This window comes from Nannobrachium achirus (genome assembly GCF_963921795.1).
Source record: "Nannobrachium achirus genome assembly, chromosome: 4".
Lineage (NCBI taxonomy): Eukaryota > Metazoa > Chordata > Actinopteri > Myctophiformes > Myctophidae > Nannobrachium > Nannobrachium achirus.
This window is the reverse complement of record NC_137813.1, coordinates 34,501,892-34,520,027: the sequence shown is the minus strand read 5'-3', so window position 1 is coordinate 34,520,027 and position 18,136 is coordinate 34,501,892. Positions and strand designations below refer to the sequence as shown.

Genomic DNA, 18,136 nt, shown 5'->3' with positions numbered 1-18,136 from the left:
ACACAATGCTGTACCCCCTCCAACTGTATATATGTTACCAATTTTCAACTGTTTTTATTTTATTTGTGACACTTGCTTTGGCAATGTAAACGTATGTTTTCTCATGCCAATAAAGATCATTTGAATTGAATTGAATTGTGTGGCTCTGCAGGAGGCTGACCATCTATAAGAGGGTCTGTGTGTTTCTGGAGTTAATCTCGCCAACCCCTGGACCAATCAGCACCAATCTTCCTATACATGCTGCCAGTAGTACCTCCACCTTCCACATGTTTTATACGTTTTGAAATATTAAACTTTTATTTTATAATGGAAAAGGGGCTTGGATCAGCCGGAAACCATGTCCAAATCTGTCAAACTATACAGTTTTATGTCATAGATGTGTCGACACAGGCTGCCCACATGAAGTCTGGGATCTACATGGGATCTCCCATGTGGATCCCGAGATCCACAATATTCTTATTTGTTTTTGACACCAGAAACTCACAGCAGTTTTAAGGGAAATCCTCAATGGGTTTTGCGTGGTAATTGCACTCCACAACAGTAGTCTTCGTAGTCTTTTTTTTCTTCTCGTCTCTGCTCCAAGGCTATGTTTGACGTTGCTTCTTCCACTGACGTCTGCAAGTCTGTTATTCAAGAGGGTACACAGAGGATAACTGTTAAAGAAAGGTCACTTCTCATTTTGACATGAGCAACATCTTGTTGATTTCTGGTTCATGTGCAAGCCCTCTGGTCTTTGCCATCATCTCCCCTTAAACTTAGTTTGACAATATGAAATGTTAAATAATTGAAAATGCATGCTTTAACATTTTATGAAATTAAACTGGCCCCTCTCTTTTTCTTACTTTCTCCATTTCTCTTTGTCTCTCTGTATTACTCTTTACAACTAAAATATACTTTGATTTTAGGCCATTTCTGTTCTATAAAAACGATGTTTACTGTTCCATGATCGTTCTAAATGCATCTCACAACTCACTCTCGTTGAACTGTATGTTTGTGTGCAGCTAGTATGTGCGTACATTGGTGCTGGGGATAAAGCAGAATTTTACCCCAGCCTGAGCCCAGTCGAATATGATGATGAATTATACTATATCATCCAAATGTATTGCAGTACTAAATTGTCTCTGCATCCATGTTCCCCAACTATACACTAGATCAGAAGAATAATGAATAGCTTCTATTAATCCTGATTATACATAACTCATATATCATGAACATGTTTCCTAAATTAGACAGTTCATACAAATTTCTCCATTCGGGGGTTACGCCAGAGAGGCCATACTTTAGGTAAATAAATGATTCATTAAAAAATGTTGATGAATAATAAACCAATCTCTGCAGGGCAACAGATTGTGGTTTCTATATTTAATAGACGGATAGGCCTCACACACACTCACGAAATATATATACAGTACACACACACACAACGTATAATCTCAGACAAACGCGCCAAGTCACATGTACAGTAGCATGTATCAACGCACAGCTTGCGTGAGCCGGCTGAACGAGAGAAGATTAAAAAACATCAAAGAAAGTGTACAGAATATTCATTTTATGCTCATGTTTGTATCTTCTGCCAATAAAACCCAGAAAAGGGATCAAATCCTGCATTTTTCCTTCATCCTTCCACATGTACAATGGCCAGGTCAATGCAAGTCCTATTAGTGAGCAGCCCCGATGAATTATTGAATGCTCTTTTTTTTTAATATCAGATCATGACCTATATTACCCCTCCCATTTGAAGTGAATAAGCTGCCAATAAAAAAACTGAGAGCTACTTTTAAGTCTCCCATTCGTCCCACATAGGGCCTCCCAGTGAGTGCTCTTCTGATTGAACCTGATTCAGACACAGTACCGAATTTTATTAGCTGAGATTGAGCTCAGCAGACACTCTGCTTTGATTGATTCATCCAGCCAAAAGAAGGTGGGCATGGTCCCCACAGGAAATTACAAAACTGTGACTCTTCAAGGGCCTAAAGAGGTAAAACGGTATAACAGCTATAAGCTTTCACAAGCGAAATAGGTTTCTGCATGTTTTGGCACGTCTGATTCCAATTTCCAACTAGTAAAATGTAAATTCTAACGCACACAGCATTCAGTATTCAATATTCAAGTACAGCACAGCACAGGGTAGATATTAGTTATGGATAGAATCTTTGCTCTCTAGTGGGGTGTTACTTAGGGTAGGTGCAGGCCGCAGACCCAGGCATGAAAATTGCATTATTTTTACAATAGGGTGGTAGTCTAAAGAGAGAAAGAGAGAGAGAGAGAGAGAGAGGGAGAGAGAGAGAGAGAGAGAGAGACAGACAGACAGACAGACAGACAGACAGACAGACAGACAGACAGACAGACAGACAGACAGACAGACAGACAGACAGACAGACAGACAGACAGACAGACAGGGAGAGAGAGAGAGAGAGAGAGAGAGAGAGAGAGTGAGGGGAGAGAGGCAGACAAAAGCATAGATAGACAGAAAGAGACAACGATACATACTGTATGAACAGGGTCTGAATAGATGATGAATTTCCACAGACCCTGAAGACTGCAAACACAACGACCATCAAATTTCATTCGTTGTGGATAGAAAAACATTGACATTTGTGAAAAAAAGTATATTTATTTTCTTCACAAAGGCATGTTGCAGCTAGAGACACTCAAAATTGTTGCAACATTTAAAGTATTTCAGGGTGACCCAATTCAGCAAGATGTCTCCCCACAACTAAAGCCACAGTGATATAGGCTCGGCTGAACTCTCAATTCAATAAACAGCTGTTCAACTTTAAAAAATGTGGGACAGCTTTTATTCTTATCTGATTACATTAAAATGTAGATTGTGTTCTAATGAACATTGTCATTCAGATTGGAACACAAGTCACATAAACACAATGTGTTCCGTTTTAATGTAGGGCTCCCCAGTAAATGACCTCTATGTTAAAAACCAGGCCATGCCAGGGCCATTGTAATGGGAGACATGTTCAACTGTAATCCATCATCTTAACAGTTCATTTGGACAGCGATTGCTCAGTCTACCAGCCAGCTCTGTTCTAAAAGAGCAGTGAACACACATCCAGAATCATCTGCGTAATACTGGTGAACTCAACTGTGTCTACTGCAATTTCCCTGATGAGTAGGACACAACAGTCACAGCACTGTCTATTAAAAAAAAAGGATAATCATCAGACATACTATGTGGGATGGATATGTCACCTGCACATTCGCATTTTGGTCTTCATTACAAAGTAAAATCAAAGTAGTATTAACCACTTCCACTTTCAACCCTATTTTGGGCATGTCATCTAACTATTAATTTACCGAATGTCTGTCCACCGTCTGTCTGCATGCTGACATCACTGATACTAAACAGTGTTGCTGCCATGGTAACAGATTTGGAGATGACATCACAGACTGAATTGGACACGGAACACCATATATGGGCATAAAAGAGAGCCAGACAGACAGAGATAAGAGATCTCCTCCATATAATAATGTATGGGCATGAAAGGGACACAGACAGACAGACGGACGGACGGACGGACGGACGGACGGACGGACGGACGGACGGACGGATACAACAGGTATTGCACAACTGGACGTCAATGGTGACTATTCTGCCGAACAGGCACCGGTCTTGGTTCTCCAACATTACTTCTGAGACTCCTCAGGGACATTCAATCGCTTATATACTGTGCACTCATATATTGTGCACACCCCTGGGCACAGGACTAATAGGCAATTGTTTTCTCATTTCTAACTAAAAGTTTGAGATTTTCAAAAATACAAATATTTGGAGCTTTGGGATTAAGAAAAACTTTTACCCACTTCTTTACACCTGTAAACCTGTGATGTAACAATAAATGTATTCTTTATTCTTGATATTTTAAAAACACCAAACAAAAGCAAATTGACTAGCTCACAGCATGGCGTAATGCAACACGATGTGAGCTTTTGGATCAGCTATTTTAGCTATTTGTTGTACAGCAAAGTATACTGTAGGTTAAGTGATTAATTTAACACTGAGAATTTTACTGTGTACATTGAGGAAAAAGACGGCAGTGCTGGGGCCATGTATCAGATGTTGGGGCTTGCATTCCAGACCTCCATTTGCCTGCATGGCAGTACTGACAGACCTGACAGACTGCCTGAGCTTAAGTGCCCATCTGTAGGTACGCTGCAGGGGTCACATGTGTGTTGGGAATGGAGAGCGGAATGGGTAATGGTCCAGGGTTACGGGAGCAAGTCCCTGCTGGATTTGATGGGTATGGGCGCTGTAACCTTGACCAGTGCCATGTGCCCATACACTACACACAAATACTGTATAAATTCACCCACTGTCAGACAAATGATAGGAAAGTTAATCAGAGAAATGGGGTCAACAGCCACAGAACCCATGATGGATGAATAGACATATACAGTAATATAGATGTGTGTGTGTGTGTGTGTGTGTGTGTGTGTGTGTGTGTGTGTGTGTGTGTGTGTGTGTGTGTGTGTGTGTGTGTGTGTGGGGGGGGGGGGGGGGGGGGGGTGCACATGTGTAAATGTACTGTATGACCGTGTGAATGCATTTGTGTTTGTATTGTGGTGCTTTTACTGTCAACATTTGCATGTATCATTATGTAGAAGTGTGTGTGTGTGTGTGTGTGTGTGTGTGTGTGTGTGTGTGTGTGTGTGTGTGTGTGTGTGTGTGTGTGTGTGTGTGTGTGTGTGTGTGTGTGTGCGTGCGCGCGCGCACGGGTGTGTGTTTTTACATACATTAAACTACCATCCATCTACTATGAAGGCCTCTGCATGTTGCAACACACTGATGTCCTGCTATGAAATCATGACAGAGATGCTGCCTGCAGATGTGTCCAGAAAGGCCAATGTACTCTCTCTTTATATCACTCTATTGATCCATTTACTGTATATACTGTATTCCTCTCTCTCTCGCGCGCGCACGCGCACACACACACACACACACAGACTTCTATGCTTTAAAAGGATCTCGAACAGCGCAATGAATAGGAGATGGGGTGATATGACGAGCAGGAGTTTGGTGATAGCAGGGGAGGGGAGTGTAGCTAACAAGGTATTGACGTATTGATGAGGAGCAGAGATTTATAGTATTGTGCGAGGTAATACTTTACATTCACTGGATGGGAGCATACTGTATGAGCGGGCCAGATTTCTATCGCAGATTTAGACTACCACGACTCAATGCATAATGAGTAAGAGTTAGGCTATCTCTCAAAGAGGGAATCAAAGGATCATGGGGGGGAAATCCAAAGGGTAAATGGAGGTGAAGTGCAAGGGAAATTACAGATCAACTGATAATCCACCAATATCCATTCAAAAGATATGTCTCCTTTACAAAGCACACACACACACACACACACACACACACACACACACACACACACACACACACACACACACACACACACACACACACACACACACACACACACACACACACACACACAGAATGAAAATATATTTTAACTGACAATGTCTATATAGGGTGACAAAAATATACATGTCATGAATCAACAGCATGAAAGGGAACAGAGACACCGAAGCACTGTACTCACCTAATTAACTCTTAAGAATGAGAAAACTATGTTCAATAGACTTTGTAGACTGTAGGAATTGTAATAATGATGAATATTATATCAACTAAAAGACAAAGATGTTGGTCGAGTCTTTTAATCCTTCATAGGAAAATCCCATTACGTTTCAATAGTCAAAAAATAAATACTGAAATCAGCTTTAGTCCATTAAGAGAAAGAGTGAAAAACGAGTCTTGAATTTCAACAGTTTATGATAACTGTAAATTAAATATTTATTTTCTTTTTTTAAATCCAATCCAGGGGCTTAACGGGTAATTCCACAGGAAAACAGCTATATCCACAGAGCCTTTATCATTGTGGTGATTGCTCCCATTATCTTCATGTAATGTAGAGGGAGAGGCATTAACTATCCTTCAAGGCAGAAAAAGGTATATGAGAGATGAACAAAAAATGAATCATATGGCTTGCTTCAAGTTGCTATGCATGTCTATTGCTGTGCGTCTCTGTTGCTCACACGCACACACACGCACGCACGCACGCTCGCACACACACACACACACACACACACACACACACACACACACACACACACACACACACACACACACACACACACACACACACACACACACACACACACACACACACACACACACACACCACACACACACACACACACACACACACACACACACACACAATCTTCTACTGTTAAGTTTGTAATCAGGCTTAATCCCTTGACTACGATGTTTGTCAAAAGATTATCCATGAATAACTAAATAAAATACAGTATGTGTTATAATCTGGTAATTGACAGCAGACAATTCGATAGTTTGCTAAATGGTTCCCCTTACAGTATTTACTAAAATATGAATACCACCTTGCTGAAATCTGATGCAAACATATGTATGAGGTTTGAGAGGGAGGACATGTGAATTATTCTGTAATGGAGAATGAAGATTATTTTCAAATAAATCAAGGATAAATCCAATGGGGTATAAGTGATGAAAATTAGATAAGAGAGGTTGTTGTACAGAGAGACAAGCTTATAGGAGAATGGTGGAAGAAGTGGAGTGAAAATTGGATGCTAAAAGAAAATACAGCAAAGATGGTGTTTTTTTTCTTGTTTTTTGTCCACTCTTTTTTATGCTTATATCCGAGGGAACAAAATTGACAGCTGAGGAAACGGTGGAGGTGTAGAAGTGTACACATACAGGTGACAGGTCAATGGAGGGAACATGTGTTATGACAATTAAGCCTTGATGAAAAAGAGCAGCAGTTTAATTTATCAACCTTCCTCGAATGTGCTTTACTCTCTTACTCTATGCATGGAACAAGGCCAGATAACACACCTCAATCCCCCTGTTTTAGTCTTCTTCTACATCAAATGTGGGGCGTGTGCAAAGTGATGTCTGAATGTGTCTTACTGTGTATGAGAGTAAATGAAAGAAAATGAGACAGGGGTGGTGGCGTTTGAGACGTTTTAATGACAGAAGAGGAACGGACTGTTGGTGCAACACCATGGGAATGACGAGACAGTCAAAATGTTGATTCCCTGGAGGAGAACACTGAGGACGGCGCTTGCTCGATGGGTCACCTCGGTCTTGGCTCAGTACAGAAACGGAACAAGTGAGAAAACACGGACCACAGTATGTAAGAATAGAGTGACGTGAAGATGGCATGACATGAGGACAGTATCAGCTGAGAGCTTGATGGGAGAGGAGCCATTCCTATAGGCCTACCAAGCTAAACTGTAGGCTAGGAAGTGTGTATATGAGCGTGCGTGCGTGCGTGCGTGCGTGCGTGCGTGTCAGTCAAGTTGTGCTTTATGAATGTGTAACGCACACTCACACAAAGCACACGTGTACACATTGAAATAAACAGACTTTGAAACAGACACTAGAAACTAAAAGAAAGACCTACCTATGATTATCATTAAGAACCGGCCCAAAAGAGATGCATATTAGGATGGCAGGAGTTGAAAAGAGAAGGGGGGAAAATAGCAAAAGGTACAAAAATGAAAAAGGCATAAATGAAAAAGATAGAATCAAGCAAATTATCAGTTATCTGTTTGAATTAAAAACAAAAAATAAAAACATAAATTAATTGAAAAGCAAGGCAATTAAAACATTTTTAGATTAAAAAAGTAGTCAAAGTTAAGGATGGACAGTGAGTGGAGCGGTAGGGAGGAGAGGAGGGTGGGTAAAGGGAGGAGCGAGCGTGGGCTGCACAGGGATGGAAAGAAAGCAATGGAGAAGGAAGGGAAATAAAGCAAAATGAACAAATCGAAAGAAAAAAGTAAAAAATTAAATTAAACAAACAAAAAAATCCCCCTCCTCTCTCTCTCTCTGTCTCTCCCTCTGTCTCTCCCTCTCTCTCTCCCTCTCTGCCTCTCTGTTCTTCCGTGTCTGGCTCATAAATAGAAGAAATTGTAGACCAGGTAAATGGAGAAATAGATGAGGAGGCAGAGAACGGAGAGAGCGAGCAAATGAAAAGATAATGCACCTCCCAGCAGCGCGATGAGGAAGAAAAAGAACAAAAAACGAAAGAAAAAAGCAAATACTCCAGTGGCCTCCGTTGTCTCCTGTCTATCTGCGGAAGGGGGGATTGGCTGTCGCCAGTTGTTCCCCCTCCCTGGCTGGCTTCTGCTGGCTTCTTCTTATCCTCCCAAAAAAGACTTCCCATCCAGATGAGCACCAAAAAATGAATGAAAGAAAGAACAAAAGAAAGAAGAACGAAAGCAGGAAAACAGTCCGTTCCTCTTTCTCAACTCAGTTCTGACATCACATGCCACTCGCACAGGTTAGACATTGTTGCAGCAGTGCACGGCACCATCAGTATAGCTCAGTGTAGGGAGGGAAAGGAGACATGGGGCTGCTGCTTAGAACTGCCTGCCTCATGAGAAAGAATACAGAGCTGGAGGTGCTCTCTCTCTCTCTCTCTCTCTCTCTCTCTCTCTCTCCCGCCCATTCCTGAGAACGCTGGGTGGAAGGTAGGTGGGCCCACTCACAGCATTAGTATTCATTGAGAGAGAGAGAGAGAGAGAGAGAGAGAGAGAGAGAGAGAGAGAGAGAGAGAGAGAGAGAGAGAGAGATGAAGGGGAGGTGTGGGGCGCCTTTCCAACAAATGTCTAGGAACCAAACCAGTGTGTTGAAACTGATAAGTGACTGGCTCCCCCTACAGTTACCTTAATCAATACACCAGTGCAGGCAAAGTTCCAAGTGCTGTACTGGGATGGGATGAGGTGTAAATTGTACATTGTGCCCCGTAAGTTACAGTTCAGATAAAGTGAATCAGCTTTTTGAATGACCTTTGAATCATGAGACAGATATATATTGTGTCCAAATGGCATTTTGTTGTCGGTGTGTGGTATTTTATGCACCTACAGAACATGTATTTATATATCCTGAGTCTGACGAAAGGCATGTAGCCCGAAACGTCACGGACGGCACATGTATATGGTGCAATAAATTAGCTTTCTTTAATCGGAGCCCATCAGTGTGCGAGGATTTCATTTTCTTAGTTTACTGTTATTTTTCACTGCCTAACACAGGGTGTGAATGTGCACGTCTTTCTATTCTTTTCAATGATTTATATATCGTCTCTTAATCAATAATGTATTGATTATCCATCTACTTCTGTCTACACATCCTTTGCCAAATGGAATTTTACAAAAGAAAAAGGAATTTCAGCCCGTTTATGGTGCAATTAAGAGAGTGATCCTCTGTGATTTGTCCTGAGCCAAACTCACAGTTGCTATGGTGACACAATACTGCTCCCAAGTGGCCAACTCCACGCTAGTGGCCAGCAGAAGTCTTTTATGTCACAGCATCATAGCTCAAAGCAGGTATTGGTCTGTGAAAAAACAACCACTATTTATTTTGTCTGCCGATATTTGTCTCCTCCAGGCCAAAAGGCAAGGATGCATGGTTGAGACTATGTTTTAACCCCTGTCTGTCCGTCTGTCCGTGTGTCCATCTGTTACCAGCTAATATCCGAGACCGTTGGCCCGGTCGCTGCCAAACTGTGCACACACTCCCTCAATGCCAATTAAGAACCTCTGCCCCATGTTTTTCATGTGGGCCTGTTATAGCGCCACCATGAGGCCGATGTTTGCAAAACACATTTTTTGACAGTACTCCTACAGATTTTGGCCAAACATCACGCAAATCGGTAGACAGTATCTTTACAGTCTTGTGATGGACATGGATCTACCCGATGGTCCATATTCCATCCTGACTGGCTAAAATTGGCTTCCAAAGTTTTCAGGATTGGTTCGTTTTGCATAACAAAATGCCTAAAATCATGGACACAGCAGTGTGCAATTTTGGTGAAATTGTGCACATTCCCACTATAGGCCTAGGAAGAAATGCCACTTAAAAGATTTCAAATCAGCCTCATAGTGGCGCTATAACAGGCTGATTTGTGTTTTTACCTATAACTCCACTGATCAGTGAAACATTTGTATGCACACTGAGATTACAAGTCTACACTCCCTAGAGGCCAAGGAAAAACCTTTGCCCTGCATTTTCCACATCTGTCTATTATAGCGCCACCGGAGGCTGACTTATGTAAAATATGTCTTTTTATATAACTCCTTCAGATTTAACCAAAAATCACACAAATCAGTACACAGTGTATCTATAGTCATGTGATCAAGATGGATCTATCCGATATTTCATATTCCATCCTAATTGGCTAACATTGGCTTCCAAAGATTGCAGGATTGGTCAGTTTGGAACAAAATGCCTCAAATAAACCATGAACACAGCTTGCGATTTCCATGAAATGCTGAAGCACATTAGGTCAAGTAACAAATGCCACCCGTTTCACATTGGCCCATTATAGCGCCACCAGCAGGTCAACTTTTGCAAAACAAATTTTTGGAACAAAATGCCTGAAAATCATGCATGCAGCGTCCCATTGTCGTGAAAGGCAGAAGAAGACGTGGTACCCTTTTCAGATTGGCCTATTTTAGCGCCACCAGGGGGCCAGAATAACCTACCTGACCTGGCAGAGACGTGTGCTCAGAAGAGCACTGCTTCTAGTATAAACTTTTTTTTTTATCCAGGGGGGTAATTCAGGTGTCAGGACAACAACAACAGTAAGAGTGAAAGACAGGAGAAGTACAGGTAAGAGTCCAAAACTATCCACAGTTACGAATAAAACTTAATAATTTAAATAAAAACGATGAAAGACTGACTCTAGGGCCTAGCAGTATCAGGATTAATCAGGACATCGCCTGCCACTCCTTTTTACCGGACAGTGAGGATGTAACGCATACATGAGGAGGATCACGTTTCCCTTCCCAGTTCTGCTCACCGTTGAACATTCCAACCTGTTGGAGTCCCTAGTGTAGCAGGTTGACAGAGATCATCCTCCCCAGCCAAATTCCCCCAATAATACTTAAGGCAGCTCATTGAGAAAGTGCCTTTCCAAAAAGTGGAGGATGGAATCTAAGCTAAGGAACCGTTTCACTAATGAAGCCCAAATACGGCAACACAACTCCTAATAGTCAGGGTCAAATACGTTTTCTCAGACGGGTGGCTGGCATCTCCCTTAGAGATAGGGTGAGAAGTTCAGTCACCCGAGAGAGACCGCTGCTCCTACGCTTGGAAAGGAGTCAGCTTAGGTGGTTCGGGCATCTAGTACAGATGCCTCCCGAGCATCTTCCCAGGAAGGTCCCCTATGCACGTCCCACTGGGAGGAGACCCTGTGGCAGAACAAGGATTACAACCACACTGGAACGCCTCGGGATACCCCCGAAGGAAGTGGATAAAGTTGCTCAGGAGAGGGAACACTGGAAATCTCAGTTGGAACTGTTACCCCGCGACCCAATTCCGGAAAAGCAGTTGAAGATGGATGAATTGTTGTATATCCCCCTGACCCTCAGCCCCCTTCTCTTCTCCCCATACACCTATGACTACGTGGTCTTGCAAAGTGGTTGAGTTTACGGACGACACCCCAGTGATAGGTGAGATCACAAATGACGATTAGACAGCCTACAGGAGAAAAGTGAAACAAACTGACAAAACAAAACTCTGCCAAGGGAACCTATGCCAACTGTGCCAAGAGAAGCTATTCATAGACTACCGGAGGCCTCTTAGAGAACACTCCCCCATCCAGATCGGCGGCGCTGCAGTGGAGAGGGACATAAAGTTCCAATTCCTAGGGGTGCACATCACTGGAGGACCTCACCTGGAATGTGCAGACAGAGCTGGTAGTGGAGAAGCACAACGCCTCTCTCCGACAACTAAAGAAGGCTGGCATGGGCCCCAAAGTCCTAAGAGCTTTCTTCTACAGATGTAACACAAGAGCATTCTGACTGGCTGCTTCTCTTCCTGCATATGGTACTGTAAGGTACTCAACCGCAAGGCAATGCAAATGGTTGTACGTACAGCCTAGTGCATCAGTGGATGCGACCTTCCCCTATTAGTAAAAAACTGAATCTTGTTTTTCTTTTTTCCTTCACTTATTATTATTATTACATTGTCTAAACTAAAAGAAGGTGAACAAAAATACATTTTTCTCTTATACCTGTGCACAAGATGTAAAAACCCTGAAACCGTCCTGAAATGAATGGAATCCAACAGCTTCCTCGAAACACAAACAAACTAAAGGAGCTTTGGGAAATGGTTGTGGGCTAAATGGGCTAACCATGCAAGACCACCAGTATGGTCAACCAGTCAGTTGTACCTGCTTATCAGTGACAGTAAACATATATTATTGTTCACATGGAAATATAATAATAAACCCACCAACAAAAAAATTAAGAAAATATATAATCCGTGGACTGACACTTTAGGACATTGGCATGTGGCAAACCTTAATATTTGACTTTTTATTATTGTATTGTTGTGTTGTACTTGTGGCACCGTATTTTTGGAGGACCTATTACATACACGCATTTCACTGATTGTACCTGCAGTTGAGTAGTGAGAAATAAACCGTGATTCTTGATTCTAGATTCAGGTTGAGTTTTTGTGCATACAAACAACAATACTCACACAGCTGTTGTTCACTACTGCTGGCTACTAGGCAGTTTCACACACAGGAACATAGCCTATTGTAGTTGCTTACCTTGACCATATTTGTTTAGGACGGGAAGACATGACTCCTTTTGTTTGTCTGGCAAGATTTCCCTTCTGGTCCACTTATTTGAACAGTCAAAAAGAAGGCGACGAGCCCAATGTCTTTAAACCTCATGCAGTCACAGCTCCAGCAGATAGCACAGGGAAAGGGAGGTTCAACTGGCCACCTCCAAAGACAGGTTCCTGCATTGAGAGTATGTGAGTGGAAGATAGAAGAGACAGGAGAAACAAAATACTGTATAGTGAAACCACTGTGATATTAGACAACATACACATTTTAGATTAGACGACACCAGTACACCTATAGGCCTAATGCAGAAATGAAATATATCAATTGATATACACTACAGTAGGGATATATTTACATTTTACATTTGATATACTGTTGAGGCTTTGTGTACACTAACATCACCCAAAGAGGGCGACATGTCACTGTTTACTGTCGTCTCGTCTGTAGCAGAAATCCATGCAAATTACAATAGATTAATGTATCTAATTTATCTCAGTCTCTTGACGTACAATCTCCACTGCACTATCCAAAAACTGTGTTTTCGACAGGGTGCATTATTATCAGTTAGGAACCAAATGGACCCTTAAGACAGTTAAGAGTATGCAACTCGAGTGTACAAATGGAACCAAATAGACCCGATTTGTACACTCAAGACTAAGTTAAACTAACATTGAGATACCATTAAACGAGCATCCGCCCTTCGTAGCCGTTGCCTAAAATAATGCATGTCAAACTGGGTGTCCTTGATATGAAAAAGTTTGAGAACCACTGCATTACAAAATTGACTTGAACGAGATGTCCTGAACTCGATTGAGTGTGCCTGTGCCTACAACTAGTCAGACGAGACGAACAGACATAGAGCTGCTGCTGCATAGCATAGTCTCTAGTCTGAACAACATAGATAGATTAGACAACGATGGCGGCGCTGTCCTCGCCTCTCAGAACGTGCCGAGGAATATTGAAGGAGTTGCGGACACTACAGGGGCCAACTTATAAACAATCATTGGCTTATAACTATGTTATGGATCAGTTTCGTAAAAACGAGGTGAGCACGCCAACGAACGACTGTATGCATACGGTAGTAGTAGCTAGCTTAGCTAACAACAGCCAGGCAGCAGGCACTTAGCTAGCAGCGCAACATGTAATGGTCTTATTTAACCTTGTTGACACTTGTCAGTTTTATTTGCTGCTGGAAAGTGGTTCCCCCTCTTCAACCATTTATGATTTTCGAGTGCAATTTAACATGTTGTTCCCGGGGTTACCCGTTCACGTACTGCAATAGGAATTACAATCAATACACAAAGTCAAAGACACAGGCAAGGTGACCGTAGCTTGCTCACTTGCTCAGGGTGTAGAAGTCGATAACACTCAGTCAGTTAAACAACCAGCTGTCATCGTTTACATTTACAAGTTGCTTCAAACTACAAAAGTTGTAGTTTAGAACCGAATTCGACTCAATATGGCACAACATTTTGAACATTTAACACATTAATTAGACCACTAAGTCTAGTATAGTATCGTATCTTAACTAACTTGGGGGAGAAGTCTTGCGACTGCGCTACATTGGATTTCAATTCGCAGACACTTAAGCCAATCGCATGATTAAGTTGTTAATTGATTAACGGTACAATTTACGTCATCATTGTATGTGTTGTGATTAGGACAGTACAACATATAGCCACTAGATGTCGCACACGAAGTGGTTTCTGACGATTCATTGCACAACCCGCGTTTTATGTGCCAATGACTTATTTTGATTGATCGAGTTTGATTGAATACTTATTTAGTTAGAAATGTAAACAGCCCGTAGAACAGTGAGACATTAAGGGGACTTGTCCATGGGGACTTGTATCCATTGTGGATCATATGTATTCAATTCATCAACAGAATATACAAAATTAACACAATTACATTAATCTCCCCTTCTGGTCTCATGATAAATTATTTTTCAGGACAATAAAAAAAAAATGGTTACCTTTTAATGGATGGTGTCAGGGCATTCCACATTTTGGTGGCAGAGCAGTAGAATGAGATCTTAACCATGTTTGTTCTAAATTTGTGTGCTAGGCTACTAGATCATGGTTATAGTTATGGTCAATGGTCGTCGGTGTCATTCAACTTTGGCAAAGTAGTTTGACAGGTAACACTAGATTTATTTTAATATGTTGAATTTAGGGTTGCAAATACCTCCCATTGGCAGCCAATGCATCAAAACAGTTTTGTTTGCTATCTGATTGTATTAAACAAGGTCAAGCTCACCAACATTGCGGCTATATGGAAAGCATGAATTATCCTCTTTCTATCTGCAAAGTGTAAAAATCCACCGTTGACATGTTGAATTACTTTCTGTGTTGGAGTTTGGAAGCTCTCGTCTTCAACATATATCAATCCACTGCCTCCTGCATTATGTGCCATTTAGAACCAGGTGGTACACTGGACCATTCATTGACTGGTTTCCCACAAGCGCTTCCAAACTCCAACACAAAATAATCACCTGAACAGAGTTTTTTGACAGAAACTAGCTCATAACATGTCTACGGTGGATTGTTATCAAACAAACACTTTGCAGATAGAAAGAGGATAATTCAAGCTTTCCATATAGCCGCAATGTTAGTGAGTTTGATGTCATTTACATAAAATCAGATAGAAAAATAACTGTTTGAATGCATTGGCTGCCAATGGGAGGTATTGCAACCCTAGATTCAACATATTAAAAACATTCTAGTATTGCAATTTGCAGCTTCAGGGCATTGAACTTGTGATCTTTCATGGTTAATTAACAACATGTCATGTAGTGCATTATCTCTCTAGATTTAGGTTACTTTTCTTTGGTGTTATGTTTCAAGATGCATGTAACATTGTCTACACTGTAGACAACTATACTGTGTAGACTAGTGTAGACTACAGTAAATGTCAATTCTGGGATATGGTTCAGGTAACATTTTCTCTCTCTCTGGTTTGCATAATGTTATGTACATTATTATTATTATTACGTTGCTTTAACCTAACCTTCTCCATATACAGTGTATTGTATTGTCTTATTTAAGTTAGTGTGTGTGTGTGTGTGTGTGTGTGTGTGTGTGTGTGTGTGTGTGTGTGTGTGTGTGTGTGTGTGTGTGTGTGTTTAGCGCCACTGGGGGGGGTGTCGGTCTGCTACATCTCCAGATCGCTTTCAGATAACTGTGCTGTGCTGCTCTCCTTGTAGTACATACTAGTGCTTCAAGATAGGCGGAAGAGATGGAACTCGTGTCAGATTTATCTAATTATCCTGCGACTGTCTTCTCTCCCTCCACATTTACAGGTAACAGGACAGAGGTACTGCCGTGCCCAGCAGGAGGCTCTTCATGCCTCACACACCTATCTCTGTCTGTTGGCCTCTACCAGGAACCACATGGCCTTGCATAACCTCTACCACGGCAAGGGGGAGCGCAGCCGTGAAGAAGTGGCTGGACTAGTGGGTCTCAGGTTGCCCACTCAACCAGGGGGCAAAGGCTGGGAGAAATGAGAAGGTGTGAGAAGTTAAAAGGGTGGCTAGACTGGGTCTAATTACACCGTATAAATGGATAACGTTTCTTCTCCAAGATTGATTGATCTTTCCTGACACAACAGAAACATTAGGTTTGTCCCTTTAATAGAAGGGAGTGGACCCAGTTCTGGTGGACAGTAGCTGTAGACTGGATATCATGCCATCGATAGCCAAGAGAGATACGTCTGGCAGAGAAGACCTGGGGACTGTAATTAAGACAAGGACTGTCATTAATTGTGAAAGTGGTCTGGTTTCCTACTGGCTGCACAGCAGTGGCTGTAAAATCATTCAATTTTGCCTCCTCTGTCCCATTAAAGTATTATTACTGTTTAATTGAATTAGTTTTGTTATTGAGACACATGGGATCATCCTGTGTTGTGATAATACAATAATAGTTGGAGTTCATATTATATATGTATTTCCTTAAATTAATATAAAAGAAAATGGCAACATTCTGATTGTATTAGGTCAGCGGTTATAATGGTATGTAAATGTTTAACTTATCAACTAGGTAGTAGGCATAGCCTCATTTTTTAGGACAATACAAAAAAATGTGTCAACAGTTAAAAATCAAGCATTTGTGTGTAATGAGAAATGTAATATGCATGTGAGCTATTAAAGGTTTTTTGACCTTTCACAAAAATTTGCCTCATATTTTAGCCAGAGGTGATACTGCAATCAACCGACGGTGACAGAAAAGCTACTGCTGTGTAAACGCCACTAATCCCCACCCCCAGCTGTTCCGAGGGTGGGGATAATGTTTTTGCTTCATAATGACGCTGTCTTCCTGTGAGACTGGAAAGCAAGAAATCCTTGGACGTTGTTGTACCGATCAGTGTGAACTTTGCACGCACACTACCAGTAGGCCAAGGAAGCACCTACACCCAAAATTGTTCAAATCGGCCCTACAACTCTTGAACCATAGGTAGAGAAGCTACGGATTTGAGTAGGCTAATACAAAACATAGTTTGAATACATTTACCTTATCCACCCTATCCACATATGTTCACTGAACAGGAATCCTCTTTTTCAGCTACTTTGTTCGTAATAGTTACAGATTCACAATCGCACCTGGGAGCAGTGTAGGTGGGTGAGTGAGTGTTGCACTTTCCTGCCCAGATTTTTACTGCCAGTCTGGGGGATCTGACCAGGAGTCTCTAGGCCACAAGCAAGCTCCTCTAACATTTAAAAGCCACCTCTTGAATCCGTTTCTCATGTAGTACTACAATTATGACAATTACATTGAATGCAAAACCTATTTTCATGTCAGGGGCCCTTAGACAGTATCAAATTGAAGTCCACTCCATAGTGTAAAACTGATTTCTACCCTCTCTGCCTCTGCCCAGTTGGTTTGTATGTGATAGGCTACTGAGTAGGTCTGTGGCGATGCCCCTCTTGCTGCCCGACTTAATGATTTTATTGAGTGCTTACATTTTGTATTTCCTGGCTGGGACTGTCTTCTATTCCCCATATACTGTAAACCTCTCTTTATCATCTATTTTGCTCTGCTGCGCATAACCAGCACAATACAGCTTTTTTTAATGTGCCTTTTCTGTTTCCTCCTGATCTCCAATGGTGACTAACGTTGCTTTCAGTCTGAATTTAAATAGATCATCCCTGAAGCTAAGCAGCATACACATGACACATGGTGGCACACATGCGCACTTGCGCAGCTGCAGGACCAAACATAAAACAAAAACGCACACATGCTGAGTGCTGGAATAAAAATCCAATGCATACTGACAAACCAACAGCTAGTGTCAAATTATATTGCATTAAAATCTGAAAATGCACACCCCTAACCCTATTTTTCCATTTGCAAGCAGCGTTAGAAAAAAAAATATATTTTTATGTTTCTACCAATTAAAGACAGTAAAAATAATTAAATAGTGCAGAAAAATAATCTAGTATATGCCTATATACTCTAAATGACCGATCTGAATAAAGAAATCTTAAAACTAGTCAT

General features: G+C 41.5%; 1 protein-coding gene across 1 annotated transcript; it reads left to right on the top strand.

Moving 5' to 3' along the window:
* The first annotated feature begins 13,557 nt into the window (after positions 1-13,557).
* fmc1 (formation of mitochondrial complex V assembly factor 1 homolog) lies at positions 13,558-16,729 on the top strand. The gene is made up of 2 exons (XM_080723773.1): positions 13,558-13,689; positions 15,946-16,729. The coding sequence occupies exons 1-2, from the start codon at positions 13,561-13,563 to the stop codon at positions 16,147-16,149; spliced, it is 333 nt and encodes a 110-aa protein (XP_080579899.1). The 5' UTR covers positions 13,558-13,560; the 3' UTR covers positions 16,150-16,729.
* Positions 16,730-18,136: the final 1,407 nt, after the last annotated feature.

Bases quoted from the DNA above. Each gene is read 5' to 3' on its own strand.
- fmc1 (XM_080723773.1), top strand. From the start codon at position 13,561: ATGGCGGCGCTGTCCTCGCCTCTCAGAACGTGCCGAGGAATATTGAAG. The intron at 13,690-15,945 runs GTGAGCACGCCA...CCACATTTACAG, and splicing joins ATCAGTTTCGTAAAAACGAG to GTAACAGGACAGAGGTACTG.